The following is a 17,113-nucleotide window of genomic DNA, read 5'->3' as shown; positions in this document are numbered from 1 at the left end:
GTTCTCTGCTCACTGTTAGAAAAGGAGAAAGACAAGTGGAAGAATGAACATTAGTATTTTTCATGAAACGTTAACATGCGCAGTGGGATATCGAGAATGCTATGTTCTTTAAAATAAACCAAATTATCGACTTTACCTCAAAATAACATTAATTAAATAATATATTTTAATATTCTTTTTCAATATTTAAAGGTTAAATTGGTAAAACTCGTTTAATTTGTTCCTGTACAGGTCTCTCACTTTCCCTCTCCACACCATCCTCTTTATCTCTTCCAATTCTGGCCTGGTGGAATGTGGTGGCGGCTAAAATTAACGCTGGTCTGATGACCCACCCCCAGTGAGTCACACTGCCAAAACAGAACCACGACAAGTGGAAAATAATAGACCAATCCTCAGGTGCCACGGTCATACTTTATCCTGATTTCCATCCCCACAAATACCGCTAGACTAAACAACACCAAATAACGTGTCCTTTTAAGGGTGCAAAAGTGAATACGTTTCACAACTCGTATCTAAACTCATCCTGTAACATAATCAGAGCTAGTCTGGTCCAGGGCATCATGCAATCCCAATTACTGCTTTGAGGATCAGGGCGGTCCCTCCTGTTTCCCACTCTTTTAATTGGCTGAGTGCTTGTGATTGTTTTGTTTACTGGTGACTGAAGAAATACTGAATGCCTGGAATACTGAATCCGAGTCACAAGATAGGTTTCTTTTGGCCGGATTGTCCTCTGGTCTCAGACTTGTTGAGGGGATTCTCTTGCAACATGATTCATGGTTGACGAGTGATCATAGAGGAAAAAAGATTCCCAGGCTTAAGACTGGTATGGAGTAGATTAAACCCTAGGTACTAAATGTTCTAATGTTAGTTGTATTAAGCAACACAACCGCGTCTCCAAATAAACAGTCACCAGTTAGGTTGACTTCAGTGTACCACCGTTTGAGACAGACAGTGATCAGGAAGCAAGGGCTAAACATTCTTTGTGGATTACAAAGAATATTATAACAAGGATTATTCTAATTATGAGAATTTATCTTGTCTGTTTGGCTCTTTTTTGGTCCAGAAAATCAATAACAAAAAATCTTTGAAAAGCTGTACGATTGAATCGAAATGATCTTCTCTCCTCTGTCCAGTAAAACCCACATTCCATGTTGAGTGCCATTTTCTGAATGGAGACATCACTTTCTCTCAAAGTTAAGTTAAATCGTGTTTAAGATTTGAAGCAGGGTTTTACAGTCAGCAGGTCAGAAGGTCATATCTTAACCTACTTCTATTTTATTGATTCAGCTTTCTTTATTTCAATTGGACAGCCAGGGTCGTAAATGGTGAACACCCTCCGACTAAAAATAGATCAAGTGTTTGCATCTGGTATCTCGATGACATCATTACAGTATGCCACAAGCCATGCAGGCCGGACTCACGGCTCACCCTATCTAACGTTATTTTCGGATGGATCTCTTCATGCTCTTACAATGGGCACAGCTGTGCATTTGGGAGGCAATGGCATTTCTGATCATCTCTCTCTCTCTCTCTCTCTCTCTCTCTCTCTCTCTCTCTCTCTCTCTCTCTCTCTCTCTCTCTCTCTCTCTTTTAACCCTCCCCTCTACACTCCTTCAACCATCATGTGCACATTTATAGGAGACTTGTGACTTAGTGCATGAACTATTAGCCACGCCAAGGTTATCTTTCTTCAGAGGCTAAAAACAACAACGCCGCCACTTTGGAGGGGGACTTGTTAGGTCTGAGTACAGCTCACAGGCAAATGACAGAGGCTGAAGAGGAGATATGCAGATGCTGGGTTCAGCTGGGCATTAAAATTGTTGCACAAGATCGTGTGCCCTGAGATATCGATGCAAATCAGTGTGCCGGGAGGCAATTGAGTTTGAAAACATAAAATAAGAGTAAGAGTTGGACCATACTGCAACATATATTCCTAAAATCTAATATGTGAAATATATTGTGTCACAGTATTTTGCATTATATTCTATTTTGCATTAAGTGGAACACAGAATAAGAGTTGGATATCGTCTCCCTGAAGATCAAAACTGACCCTTTAAAACATAAAGCGACAATAGAAAACTAATTCAGAAAGATGCAACGCAACCTCATTATCAACAGTTAAACCCTCCATAAGAATGCTACATTGAAGCTCATAAGAGTCTAATTGAGTTGAAAAATTATTTTCTAAGCTACTAATTGTAATGCTCTTGCAAAAAATTGCATCACATAAAACTCAAGCATATGACTTCACTTGTATCCTACACATAGGACAAATACATCTTCTTAACCTTCCATCATGTTTGCAATTTATCCAACCATAACATTTAAAATCCCTCAATATATATCCCTCAATAAACGATATCCTTACATCTTCCAATGTGGCAGAATGTTCTGAATCCTATATTCATATTAATGGTACATTCAATCACTGTTTGTATTGATTTAAAACTGCTTACCTGTGTGGAAGGTGTGGCTGTGCTGTTCCTCTGGCCCTGCTATGGTCTTCAACTCCTGCTGCCCTGCTTTGCCATGTTTAAAGCTGCCCCGTGATGTCAGCACCACTTCATTTGACTAACTCAATAAAAGAAGCCTCATGTAATCCAGCAGACAACACTCAGAAACAGACACAGTCAGGTCCCGAGTGAGTGAGTGTGTTTGTGAGATATTGGGTTTGTGAGTAAGTGTTTTTGTGAGTGATTTTGTTTGTGAGTACCGTACTTGTGTTGGTGAGTGAGTGTGTTTGGGAGCAATTGTGTTTGTGAGTGAATGTGTCTGTGAGAGAGTGTGTTTGTGAGTGAGTGTGTTTGAATACCTTTAAACGAGTCTTTATCCGTTTCATAGGACTTATATACTTTAGATTGTTTAGTGTTAGTGTTGTTTTCTTTACTTTAAAACAGTCCATGTCGACACTTCATAGCAAAAGGTACAATTTATTTAAATGTTAAACTTTGTCCTTCACTCGTCCAGTTCAAAGGTCAAATAGTAACCAATGTTGTGCAAATTATTAAATTACTGATGTCTAAATTTGTTCTCCTTCAGTCATTTTTATTAACATTTGCATTAACTGTATTTTAAAAGAAACAAAAACACATACTTGAACAAGGGACAGCACAGTGCACATATAAACAAACTGAATAAAAACCCTTTCTTCAACGCCTGACACAATCCACTCTAAATAAATCAAACCAAAGCATCTGTGGAAAGAAGACCGTTTTCGCACAGTCAATATATTCCCTTCTCACATGTCCCACAAAGTACCTTTGACCTCTGGCTTTTAATAGGATTGTCAGTAAACGCATTTCTTCCTAGTAAAGGCCTATGAAGGAATATAATTGGGGACATTCTGAATGAGGCCCAAAATACCTATCTCCCCGTTCAAGATCTGCACCACATCATGAACACAGATCTAATTAATACTCTTTAATTAATTAAAAACTTTCTTACAGACCATAGCTTTTCAACCGATCTTTCTGACTTCTGAGGCCATGTGCCATCGACGTAATCGTTGTAATTACAAACCAATGTAATGTTCGGACCAGAACAATGCTTCACAATTTTTACATTTTTACAATATCAAACAGATACAATACTGATAGAGGCTATTCATAAATTGCAAGTGTTCCAAGTACATGTGCGCACGGTTGTATGATCCAGGGTTGTGTTTGCATACAGCAGTCGAGACTAACACTGTGAGGACGTAGCGGGGTGGTTTTGTGGGGTTGAGAGAGCAAGAGAAGGACAGTCACCGCATTCACAACCACTCTAGGAAGCCTGTGGTGCAACGTAATAGCATTAAGGTCAAGGTTAAGGCACTTAAATACTAACCCAACACAAAAGACATCTCATTAACGGAACCCACGAAACAGCAGCAACCCGTGAACAACCCTTCACTCAGGAGAAAGGTTTTGGATAACCCATTCATAAATATGAATTAAATGAAGTCGCAGCAGAGTAGGCCGATAGCTTACAGCTCCGCATAATTACATGGATGATCAGAGGATAGGCTCAAAAGTATCAAACCTGACCCCAAAATAGGTGACTTATTCAACTTATCTCATTCGTCACAACAATAAATTGTAGCAGTAGCAGGGGGTATTAAACGCAAACGATAAGTATCACGCCAGAACTTATACTTAGAAACTGTGCTTTCAGTAAACCTGCTTACTGTGCATGGATAACCCCTATCTCATGAATCCCAGAGAGCTCAGGCGTTACATCTTCTGTTTTGATTTTTTTGATTTTCAAACACATTTTTAAAAAAATGTGTTTGATATTGATTTCCTTCAGCCATCTTGTTTAAACACATGTTTCAACACTCCTGCTTGTGGTTAATAAGTTGCCTATTGCATGTTTTATTATGAAGTGATTGACAATATCTCAAAACAAACATGGTATATAGTTTCTAGAAATATTAAAAAGAGACATTATTTTTTAAACCCCTTGTCTAATAATGTACATTTGAAGTACATTATGCGAGCATTGATAAATCAAATTTGACGATATTTGAAAATGATTAAGTTGAAATTTACATTCCCTTCAACAAAGAGCATAAAATAGGAAATACCTGTTAAATACTTAAATAATCGTATTTATTCATCACCTTCATCATCCTCTCCAAAGACCACAGCATGCATATGATGCAAGGATATAAGTGAATTATCAAGGTGTACAAAAGAAACATGATGAGGATCATCATGGCGTGCTCACTACTGAATTAACATCTGGGATATGGCGACATGACAATAGTCAATATTTCAATTAGGAAAAAAAATCCACTTCAACGTGAAGTGAAGCCAACTTTCTCAAGCAGCTTTCCCCCATAAGTATATCCTACTTAGGAGAGGTAACACGACTCGCGGTATTCAAGAGTCCCGATATACCCGATATAAGAGTGGCGAGTTCGCCACTTTTCCATCGCCTCAGTGTGTGTAGGGCGCTCAGATGAACGAGCCAACCACTCCCACATGTCCCACAATGCACTGCTCACTGCAATCGGTCGACAATACCACATGAAGGATTACGTCCCCTGTTTTCCCCCCGGGCGGGGCCCGCACGACAGTGTGTTCGACAGCCTACAGACCAATTTGGATTTATTTTCAAGTTTATCGGGTTGTTGGCGTACCACGCGATCACAGTTGATGCATCGACGGAAGGAGCCGCCTGAGAGCCACACAGAAAGCTTAGACACAAGAGGACCTTTGTCGAATGGTTGACATCTCATGGAGAAGGATGAGGGCGTCCGGGAATGACTAGATGATCACAGATCACTGGAGATGCTGGGATGGACTCGCAGTTCAACGCCCCTCCTTGAGCTCCTACACAGAATTTGGACTACTTATTTTTTCAACGTTTTGTACACCGTATACGTATCCGGTATACAGCCATAAACGTTCAGCCTCTTTGTCGTCGTGGGACGGCCAAGGAAACGCTCTCATCCGCTATCAAAGTTTTGAGAAAAAGTGTCTCTTCAAGGTGGCAACGTGCACACCCACACGCTCACACCCAGTGGGCTCTACTTGACGAGGGAACAGGACAGGGAGCCGTCCTGGAGGGCGGAGCGCGCCGCTGACCCCACACACACAAGCCGGTCGCCTGAACCTCCCTCCGCCCCCTCGTACTGGATCTCCTGCGTTCCGTCAGGGACCTCCGGCCGGGACGACGCGTCTGCGGCAGACGCCGATGCTGCTGCTGCCGTTGCCGGGGAAACGCAGACGCCTTGGACGCACGTGGCGCATCTGCAGCGATGGCCGCACGGCAGGGTGCAGCTGACGGAGATGGGCACGGCGGCGGCGGAGGAGGAGGAGGGGGTGGGGGTGGTGGTGGTGGTCCCGGGGGGGTCCAGCGTGATGGAGGGCACGGCGCCGTGGCGGGAGGTGTAGAGGCGGTGGGTGCGCCCCGCCCCGGGCCGGTCGCACAGCCAGCCCTGGGGGAGGCGCAGGCACTCGGCGCACGACTGGTAGGACGGCTTCACCTTGAAGGGGTTCTGGGAGCCCAGGCTGTCCTGCAGCCCCCAGGGTGGCGGGGGCGGGGGGAGGGGAGAGAACACGCAGTCAGCCACAGGGTGAATAACGTGGAGGGTGTGTGCGTGTTGATCGGGCTGTTGCTTGTAGTACTCTAACCAGTGTCTATTTTTGGCTCATTACAATAACAGCTCCCCCATGATGCGTTTGAATAAAAGAGAGAATAGGATACATTAAAATAGTCAGCAAAAAAAAAAAGGAGGAAGGGGAGACAAGGGAAGGAGGTTATGTGGTGAAAGCAATCTTGAAGAGGTCGGTTTTGAGGGCCTGTTTGAATGAAGGGAGTGGGAAGGCCCACAGGAAGGCCCTAGAACTAGCATACATAGGACCACGCAGAACCAGGCCTAGCTGGGCTGTACTCACGTCGAAGGCGGCGGGGCAGCTGCGCTTGCCGGCCAGACGGTTGCTGTTATTGGTGTTGAGGTTGGCCAGGCCCAACCGGCCCTCCGACTCCTCCCCCCCCGCCGCCGCCGCCGCCGCCCCGGTCCCCCGGGCCAGGGCGGCCATCTCCTCCTCCTCCTTCTGCGCCTCCTCCTCGTCCTCCTCCTCCAGGGTGCTGAACTCCAGCCGCAGCCTCACGTCCTCCATGGGGTCCAGGCGGCCGCAGGAGGTCTGCGCCGCCGTGCCCTCGCCGGCCGGCGCCAGGTGGGCCACGGGGAAGCCCTCGTCCTCCAGCAGGGCGTCGCGCTCCACGTCCTCGATCTCGATGAAGATGCGCTCCATGCCGAGGAGGGGGGGGCCCCGCACCGGCGTGGAGGGGCCGCTCTCCAGCGCCGAGTCCGACAGCCGCCGGAAGTAGTAGTTGTAGTTGAGGGGGTCCAGGGGCTCCACCTCCAGGCTCATGCCGCTGGAGCAGCCCCACGCCTCCTCCTCCTCCTGGGAGGAGCTGGTGAGCACGGGGGTCTCCTCCCCCGAGACCTCCGGGGCGTCGCCGGCGCCCGACGCCTGCCCGTCGTCGGAGGTCTCCGGGTCCGTCTCCGACCGCCAGCCCTTGTTGCGCCGCTGCTTGCTTTTAGGCGGGAAGGAAAAGGGTCAGCTGATTCATCCGTACGCTTGGGATGTGAGACGTTGCTGTTTTGGGGACTCAAACGTCAGGCTGAAGAGGTTGCATCTGGTCTAGTCCAAGCAGCTGTCGATGAAGGTGCGCTTACACTGGAACCTTTATGATTGCACGTTGGTGTGTGTTGTTCGAAAATAAAGGGAGCTTTCTCGAGAGGTAAACCTCACGACTGCGTCAAGTGCATTTAACATCTCTGCGTTTAGATCCATGTTGAGGTAAATCTAGACAAAGGTCCACGTGAAAAATCTGAGCTGGGACCATTAAAGATACAACACTAGCTTTTTCCAGGAACTTTGTGTATGGAATCCTTCTGGAAAATGACCAGTGAAAGAGATCAATAATCGGATCATTTCAAAATGTTGTCATTTAAAATACCCCTACAATTAAACAATAACACATTCATATCAACCGGAAAACACTTAAAGGTTACATAATGATACCACCAGGTGTGATAGTGATGTCAGAAGAGTGTGCCTCTTCAGACATCACAAGTGGGCCTGACCACCTTGATGTTTAATGGATAGATGAGCAACGTTTGCTACAGTCCACGGGGTAGGCTGGTAGGCTGATCCATCCAGCACACATCTAGGTGGACACGCCCACTTGTGATGAGAGGCAGATTTCCAAAACGGCTTGTAACGGCTAATCCCACTCACTGGTGGTATAATGTAACCTTTAGAGTCACTTGGGAAAAGGCAGCGTGAAATGCAGTGACGTCAGGTACCCTGTCCCCACCGCGGGGGGGGGGGAGGGGGTCACGTGCTCACCTGGGGTTCAGGATCCCCTCGTACTCCGCCAGCTGCCGCATGAAGGCGGCGTTGGGCTGGGCGGCGGCGCGCTTCTGCTTGACGTAGTTGAAGGCCTCGTCCAGTGCCCAGCCGTACTCCTTCATGGCGTAGGCCACCACCGTGGCCACTGAGCGGCTCACGCCCATTTTGCAGTGCACCAGGCACTTGGAATGGTTCTTCCTGCAAGGAAGGAAGAGACGTGTGAGATCCTGTGGGTATTTTTGTGTTACGTTGCTAGGTAGATCCCGGTGTTGCAACGTCGGGCCGGTCCTGGTGAACGGAGGAACCACGCGTTGCTATTGGGTAACTTATTTTTTGCTTTGTTGTTGTGTCATGTTCTAAGAATCGGGTACAGACTGTACATTGGGCAAGCTACAGATGAATGAATGGAGTGGGCCATGAAAACAAAAGCACACACACTCAGGATAAACAGAGGTCTGAAAACTATATCGAAGTGAATAAATTGATTTGGTTCGATGTTGTTATTATTGTTTTCGTTCTAATGAATACATTTCTTAATTGACAAATTAACAATATAATTATTATTCCGTTTTTTTTTTTATATACTAAAGATGAATAATTGTTATCAGCAATGAGTGCTGGAGACCCATGTCCCCTGGGGGCCATTATGTCAGCTCTCACCTGGCCTTGGCGATGAAGCTGTAGGTGTCGTTCCAGTGCGCCAGCAGGTCCGTGGATTCCTCGTCGTAGACCAGCACGTTGTGGTAGGACAGCGTCCCCGGGAAGAAGTTGTCGATCTCCCGAGCAACGTTTAAGATGTACCCAACCCTTGGGAAACAGACACACACAGGCAGGCACACACTAAGTCAATGCCATTTTTCTAATCAATCTTTACACTCCTGTGAGTTGGCTTTGCTTTCATAAACTACTTTGGTGAATTGAACCTCCATCCAAATCAAACTATTAATGCTAAAGTGATCGTCAAGCACAATGCCCTTACAGGTGCAAAGATAGATCTCTGATTGTGAAACCACTTGCTTACCCACAATCTTGAAGTTCTTCTAGGTTGGAGGCGTTCCACTCTGATCCCTGTATGAACGGAAGAAAGCCGTTGAAAATGGTTAAGTTGAAAACCTTTCATAGTAACAGATGCATTGCGCTGGTCAAACTTAACATAGTGCTAACAGCAGCACCTCGACAAACTAGCATAACTACGGCATTTACGTTTGGATGATGCAGCCAGTAGGGTTCTCACCAAGTAGAGGTGGTCAAAGATGAGCGTGGCTTTATCCAGTTGGCCCAAGACCAGCAGCATCTCCTTATCCATGAACTCCTTGTACTCCTTCAGGCTGCAGCTCATGTGCTGCTCCAGCAGGCTGCGGATCTGAATCACAACACCACACATGCAGACAGAGAGGAGGCATGTTTCAAACGGAAGGTTTCATAAAGCAGATTTTTTGCATAATATGGTTTCGCCCACATATGTATACCTAACAGTTATACAGTACAGTAGTTATATTTTTGACTATTACTGCAAATTTAAAGGATTTTTTAATTGAGTGAAAACAATTTTGTACTTAAATTCAATATTTATTGATTAACCCTATTATTTTATTATGTGGTTTTTTTTATACAGTTCAAGGGAACTGAATTTCAGTGGTAAGAAACACGTGGATCATGGAAGATGCAGGTCGTTGTGTGTCCCTCAAATGCCTTTATGTTCATTAACTTCAGACTCAGGAGCCCAGTGCTCCTCTGGGGAATAAAGTCAGCTTGGATCCCTGTGGGTGGATACATGGGGCGACCCCATGAATTACTACAACACAACACTAAAAGACTAAGACTATGTTAAGTCCTGGTGCTTGTGGCAGTTGAAGCATCGCAATGACACTACATCCGTTCAACAACAACAACAACGAGTATTTTGTTGCTACGTACCTCTTTAGATGTAACATTCTCCAGGTCTTGGTCCATCATGATGCTACGTAGCTTAGCTTTGATCAAACACTCCGTCCTCTCCCTTTCGGTGGGCCTGGGGTGAGCACCACAGTGCAACACACAAGCAGAATTTCAATCACGGTTTGTGTGATAGTGTGGACAAAAAATAACCCAATGTGAATCATACAATAGTTATCAAAGCATTACATCTTCAAGCCAGTCCCATTTGAACACCAACACTCAATACTACGATACAGCTCCTTTGACTTGACATCCCCAGCAGTAACACTGGTCATCATCCATCAACAGCACGCATAACGTCATAAGTGTTATTCAGTACACTCACAGCTTACTCGTGAAGACAGTTGGTCTACTGTGTTTGTCTAGGTTCTACTCCATCTGCCAATTAGTCCAATGAGTCCATGCAATAATTCTGGAATGAAGGTTTAAATGCTATCGGCCTACTATTATCTTATGAACTAATCCATGATCTGCTCATTGAAAATGTAATAACAGTCAAATGTTTGTGAAACAAAATGTGAGCGTATGGTGTGTGTGTGTGTGTGTGTGTGTGTGTGTGTGTGTGTGTGTGTGTGTGTGTGTGTGTGTGTGCGTGCATGTATGGCATGTTTGCGTGTGAGCGTATGGTATGGTGTGTGTGTGTGTGTGTGTGTGTGTGTGTCGTACTGGTCCACCGCCATGGCGGGTGAGTCCGGCCGTATGGACTCCAGATCCGTCATGGCGTTCCACTCGTTGACGCAGCTCTGCTCCGAGGACACGCGGCTGTCGTAGAAGCCGGTCCAGGCGAGGGCCCCACTGCCCGGGTAGTGGTGGTAGCGGCAGGCCGCCTCCTGGGCCTTGTGGAGGACCTGCAGGGCGGACCTGGGGGACGCAGGGCAGAGGGACACAAGGTCCCCATGGGAGGATTGGATGGATGATATTCAGAGCTTCATGGTAGTTTAACATAAGTTTTCCATAAGTGCACGTGGATGTAGACAACATCGCAAAAAGGTTCTGATCGACATCAGTACGAAAGGAGCAGCGTTTCATACTATTCATATAATATGAATATGTTCATATCTGTTTGTGAGGAGCTGTGTTGCTGTGAGGGATGCCAGCCACGTCTTTACTTTAGATACAATTACTTATGTACTTGATTATTATTAAAGCACAAGTCAGGTTTTCAGATCCCTGGCACAACCTGTGTTGAAATATGACTTTTTGAAACTGATTGGTTTCCTGATATTGCAATTACACTTTCTGGACTATTCAGACACTTTTCTGTCTGACTACCAGATTGTAATAAATAGTTGGAAATGATTTTAAATGAACTGTAAACTCTCACCTTTGTGTCATGGCTTGTCCCAAGTTTAGTTCGACAAACATTACATAAAAATGTCCGCCCCTCTTCTACACCTCTTCCCAGTGTGGGCAGAGCTGGAAAACACCGTAGAAAACACCAGAAGGAGGTGTACACAAAGAGGGACAGCCATTTTAGGCAGAGAAACTAGACGGACAAGCCACACAGCAATAGGATGTTGATTTTCAACCATTGGTTTAAAGTGTAAGAATTCACCAGGTTCAGCACATTGCCAAATGATCAGGATTCCTTTACCACCTGATGTCTAAATCAAGAAAATGGTTGCCGTGTTTCCAACATCCCACAAAGTGGACTGTAAACTACAAACACTGAGGAACATTTAGTTCGGAAACCAACTTAGATATAAATCCACTTCAAAAGCCATCCAACTGCGATTTGTTAAGTGCATGGTTGTGTGAACCATGTGGAAATTGGTAGAGAACAGTATAGAAGGATACAACAAGGGCCGACAAGCAGAACATTTCATTCATGTTCTGTCGGTGTACACCACACCAGTCAGGTTCAACACCACGAGACACACGGGAATCCAAGTCAACCACAAGAGAAGGACTTCCGCGAGAGACAGAGACCTCCACAACTCACCACATGGCTTGGACCGACACAGGCTTGAACAGGTGCCACCGCCCCCCTGTGGTGCTTACACTGAATCCTCTGGGGGGGAGCACAGACAGGGGCAGAGGTTAGGGGCTGTCTGGCTCTCCATTGGGCGAGGTGCGAGGTTACTATCTCAAACGAAAAGTAACAGATTACCGAGCTAGGGGTGAGAAAATGTTTGCGATATCTGAAATAAAATAAATAGTTGAGTTTTTACAAAAAATAAAACAGGGCAACTGTATGGTGTGTTTAGAAAAACTTTTTGTGTACATTTCTATTCTGTGGATGGCAGTTCTTCTCTATGATATTCTGTGGAGTTTTTATGACCTTTTTGAATCTTTAACTAAACTAATCTCTTTAAAAACTTACAAGTCAAAATGAAATAGAAATAAAGCTGAGTCAGAGTGTGTGAACAGCACAAAGCCCAGGGGCTAGTTCACCAGCCTGGGCTCCCATTCATAACACCAGAGACGAGAACATTCCTCCAGCCCACACACACACACACTTTCCACCAGCTCAGCAATAACTAAACTGACACACACACACACACACACACACACACACACACACACACACACACACACACACACACACACACACACACACACACACACACACACACACACACACACACACACACACAATTTACTCAAACTAAAAACTCTAAACAGCCCAGTCCTAATCCTTATTTCATGGCTAGCGATTAAGAAATGTTAGCGCATCCTCGCCCAAAAGGTATTTTGTTATACAAAACTTTTAATGATGAAAAAATAAAAAGTAGCCTTTTTTGCTCAAAGTAACAGGCAATTGCTCGTCGGCTCTCATTTGTTTTGTTTAAAAAGTTAATGCGTTGCCGCGGTGACGGGGTCTCTCCAGTCAGCAGGGTGCCACGTACCCCTCCCCCTCCAGACGGACCGCCGTGTCGCTCCACAGCGGCAGCACCAGCCCCACGGAGCACGTCTTACTGTCGGGGACAACGGCAGACACACACACACACAATGTCCCTTTGGATCAATCCAAACAAACAAAATGCATCGATCGGGGGAAATCCTTCTGAAAGGGTCAATCGGAAGACGGGCACGGCCGGGGGCGAGGGAGGGGTCCCCTACCTGTCTGTGTCCGACAGGAAGTCCACGCCCAGCAGCGCGGTCTCCTCTGCGTCCTGACAGCCGTGTGTGCAGACCACCAGCAGGTAGCGCACGCGCTCCGTCCAGCTGCTCTCCAAGCGGACGGCCTGCAACGGAAACGCAACGTTCACCCGGAGGGGAACCCCTGTAGGGTCGAGCACGACGCAGACGAGAAGGCGCCTGAATGTCACGACGTTGACGTCTGCCTGGGACCCGGGTACCAGGAACACAACACGATGTGAGAGAGAGATGGTTTATTGAGGTTTGAGGGCACGTCAGAGTCATACTGACCAGTCTAACGCTATCTTCAGACCGAAGCATCTTCATCATGACTTCCAGGTGTTGAATTAAGTCACCTGAAATTATATACAACAGGAAGTTACAGAAGTCCCAGAATTTCCTGCAACACTTCCATTTCTCCCGGCTGGAAAGGGAGACACTGGAATCATTTGCAGGTCTGTACTGCAGTGTTTCAGTGGGAGGTCTTTGGGGGACCGTACCTGTGAACGAGTGGTGCGTTGGGGTCGGAGGTCGGTTCCCACAGCCTTCCTGCCGCAGGAAGAGAGCGGCTCCCTTGACCATGACGAAGCTGGTCTGGAGGAGGCTGTGGAACACATGCAGGAGGGGTTCACTGTCAGAGCGTCTGGCTTTACTGTGCTTTGGCTTTGACCGGTACAGAAACAACGTAAGCGTGGTGTGGACTGGACTGGCCTCGGAACACATGACCTGTCCTTGGTCAGAACAAAAGCGCATCACTAAAAATTGCGTTCTCCTTGGAGGGCAACGGATCTCTCTCTGTCAAGAGAAACTGTCCTCGAACTATTCTTTTGGAATTCTGTGGAATTTTTTATATTTTCATTCTAATTTGTTTGGAAAACAAACACATCCAATCCAAACTAGTTTCAATATAACTTTTCAAAACTTGAGATAACATTTGAGGAGAGGGAGGGTGAAAAGTCCACACTCATTTGACCAGCTTCTTAACCCTAACCCTTTGGGCCTAACATTCAAGGAAAGGAAAATACAGACACTTGATTCATGCGTCCTAAAGTATGGCTCTCGTCTATTGGACATCTCTAAATTGTTAAAGGTGGCATGCCTTACATTAGCAACGGTCATAAAGTAAAAACTTCATGAACTGAACTACAGCAATCTTCTCTCGGCGTGACCTTTCCTAAATCGGAAGTCCAGATCTCATTGGCTCTGAAGGATCTCAGCTCTTCTGCTGGGACTGCTACCCACTGACAGAAGCTTATCTCTCCTTCCCAGCTCGTGTTCGGCCAATCAGCTGCCCTGCTACCTCCTACTCGACAATGGGCCTTATTCACCTAGCATCCATCTTGGTTCTGAACTCTAGCTGGGTGGGAGGAAACTGAATGCAGATGTCTGTAATCAGGACCCCCACACTTGACTGTAAGGCAAAGTTTAAAGCTTCCAACTCTGGCTCGGGAGGTTTTATGTAACCAAACTTCAATTAAATTAAACAATTAAATTCAAGCTTACCTCTGGTTATTTGTCTGGTCGTCATCATTCCCAAAACCCTAAAGAGGCCAGAGATACTTAATTAGTAATCATGAGGTTGAGCAAAGCCATTTTATAATATTTTTTAGTTGATATCGATGGTTCACATGGCGCCAACAGCCCAGCACGTGAGCACACCTAGTATGAAGTAAGTAGGAAGGACTTACAACTCGTTGTGGGGTGTAGTTGTAATGTGCACTAATATAGCTCATGTGATTAAATATTGCTTAAAAAAGGGTTCTGTGTATTACAAAGTAATACAGTGTGATCAAAGCCCTGTTACACAATGTTGCACAATTAATGAAAAACATGTCATAAACGTTGATTTTGTGTGGATGATTAGCACGTGTAAAATCAGGTAATTATCTGGTTTGGACTATCGGACTATCAACTACTTATACATTCGCCACTGTTCTGTTAAGAAAAATGTTTCAGACTGAATACTATCCTACCATAATAAGCATGCATTACCAAATGCCATACTTGTTATCTCCATGATGAAAACCCAATACGTTTGCAGTCTAATTTATTTTTCTTCTTTTTTTAATAAGATTTTATGGCAGATGGAAAATGCATCAAATATGAATACAATTCACAATAAACCCTTTAATTTAACATTACAAAACCAACAGAGACCAATCACAACTCAAATCAAATGTGTTGACTTTGTACATTGTCGTTTGGTGGATAACATGGTCTGGAAATACATGCTTGATGACAAGGCAAAGTGGATGCAAACGCTATTAGAAAGGGCTGTGATGCACACAAGGTGAATGTATGGGCGCCACCTAGTGGCTATCGATGGTCAGTGTCCAAGCTCCTATCTGCTACACGGGCCACGTGACGCAGAAACTTGAACCCGTCACCTGCAGATGGCAACTCAGCAGAACGCTGTTCTAGCCCACAGATCATGACATCACCTGGGCACACTTCACTGGACATTGCAGCTTACTACTTATTTCAACGGTGACGTAAACGTTGCATTGACTGGGGGAAACGGGGACGAGATTCTTTTTTTTTTTTTTACTTTTGGGCTGTCTTTTAATCAGGGCAACTCACCCACTGTCGCAGAAGGTAATTGCCACTTTGTTTTGGTAGTTCCTCTCTTGGTATAATTCTGTTTAAAAGCCACACTATAATTTTGCTGCTGCTAAATCGGTGCACAATTCGCCCTTTTTCTTGTCGTTGAACATGTGTGCCCCTACTCTGGTATCAAACTCTATTGTATAGGTCTATCACACCAGCCGACAGAAGGATATTTCCAAATGGGATGTTTATTCTCTGCTAGTAACGGAGTCACGACTTGCCCAGATGACTTGGCGCTTGTGCGGTCCACTCACCTCCCCGGTGTTACTGGTGCTGATGCTAGCCGAGGATGCTGCGTTAGAGACGGGGATGCGCTGCAGCGTCACCAGGGCCATGGTAGGGAAGCGAGGGCCAGTGAAGATGTGCGGAGATTGTCTCTGTCACCGGGGAGAAAATCCCAACCCAGGAAAGCATCAAGTAGTACCTGAAGAGAAATCCCTTATTTTTCGTTCCAGTACGGTAGACGCGGTGTCCACAAGGTAGTCCTGATCAACGCATACTTGTGTAGGCTTTCGATAATTTCTCCATTTGTATAGCGATGCTTTCAAATAGAGAAACAAAACATTGCGGGTTGCATGCGGCGCATAAATGACATGCAGCTTTGAGGAACGCCTGCTATTGGCTAAGCGAAAGTGCGCGTGGGCTGTCATTGGGCCAATGTCGTCAAGGTGACTGTGGACAGACTAGATACCAGATACATAATAACAACGCTAGAGAGGGATGAAAAGTCACGTAAAAATATGTTTAAAACACGCACAAATATCGCCAAATGCACCCCAGATTTATGGTCGTTTTTTCAAATTAAGCATCACAATTTTCGATCCATTTTCTATAATAATTTCTTTAAGAAAGCGTTAATGCAGATAAAATCCACCAATAATATATTTATAATTATAAAAAGTGATTTATTCAACAAAAACATTGATGAAAATTGTTTATTTCAGATTGTTCTAAATATGTTAGTTTATGATAATAATAATAATAATAATAATAATAATAATAATAATAAATACAATCTGGTTTGTGTCAAAGGGGCTCTCCAGGGCTCACAGGAAACCATTCGATATTTAACAGTAGGCTAATGAGGAATAACAAAATTGAACCAAATATGTTATCTTGTCCAATATTCAATCAAATATGTACGGACGCTGTGGGCTCCCTGGGTTCTCAGTGGCCAGTGGAGCCGTGGTGAGCTGTGGTGGAGCTGTGGTGCTGCATTGGTTGTCATGTTGCGTTAGCGTGTGGCCTTTGCATCAGTGTGTGGGTCCAATGCAGGTCATGGTGAGACCCCTGCAGAGTCCGACCCCGGCCGGTGGTCCCGACGGGTAGACACACTGACGCCCCGTCCGCCTGTAGGCTGCAGCTGCAGTACATGGCCAACATCCGGTGTGTAATGTAACTTTATTTGAACAGGGACAATGTACAAAATAAACATTGACCTTGTTTAGAGCAAGGAGAGATACATTGCACCAGATTTGAGCAAATTGAAGATGTGTTGATCAGCCCCTGCATGAGCCAACGCATTCAGTGATCCTATATCCTTTTTTTATTCTAAAATAAATCGTTCTATATTTTCTATATATCCATATGGCTCCTGTACCCCTTCTTCAACACAAACCAGAAACTACCTCCTGGAT

General features: G+C 45.3%; 1 protein-coding gene across 1 annotated transcript; it reads right to left on the bottom strand.

Moving 5' to 3' along the window:
* Positions 1-2,914: 2,914 nt before the first annotated feature.
* Positions 2,915-16,103, bottom strand: ssh1b (slingshot protein phosphatase 1b). The gene is made up of 15 exons (XM_060050181.1): positions 15,731-16,103; positions 14,373-14,410; positions 13,370-13,473; positions 13,161-13,225; positions 12,852-12,976; positions 12,638-12,706; positions 11,731-11,799; positions 10,455-10,649; positions 9,768-9,861; positions 9,085-9,213; positions 8,872-8,918; positions 8,511-8,657; positions 7,848-8,048; positions 6,384-7,029; positions 2,915-6,001 (listed from the first exon to the last, which is right to left on the bottom strand). The coding sequence occupies exons 1-15, from the start codon at positions 15,809-15,811 to the stop codon at positions 5,513-5,515; spliced, it is 2,499 nt and encodes an 832-aa protein (XP_059906164.1). The 5' UTR covers positions 15,812-16,103; the 3' UTR covers positions 2,915-5,512.
* Between the last annotated feature and the right edge of the window lie 1,010 nt (positions 16,104-17,113).

This window comes from Gadus macrocephalus, chromosome 4 (genome assembly GCF_031168955.1).
Source record: "Gadus macrocephalus chromosome 4, ASM3116895v1".
NCBI lineage: Eukaryota > Metazoa > Chordata > Actinopteri > Gadiformes > Gadidae > Gadus > Gadus macrocephalus.
The sequence above is the reverse complement of the archived record's forward strand: the minus strand, read 5'-3'. Positions and strand labels throughout refer to the sequence as shown.

Excerpts from the sequence above, each read along its gene's own strand:
- ssh1b (XM_060050181.1), bottom strand. The coding sequence starts at position 15,811 with ATGGCCCTGGTGACGCTGCAGCGCATCCCCGTCTCTAACGCAGCATCC. Across the intron at positions 13,474-14,372 it reads GACCAGACAAATAACCAGAG|CCTCCTCCAGACCAGCTTCG; the intron begins GTAAGCTTGAAT and ends TGTGTTCCACAG. Across the intron at positions 12,707-12,851 it reads TTCCTGTCGGACACAGACAG|TAAGACGTGCTCCGTGGGGC; the intron begins GTAGGGGACCCC and ends TGTCCCCGACAG.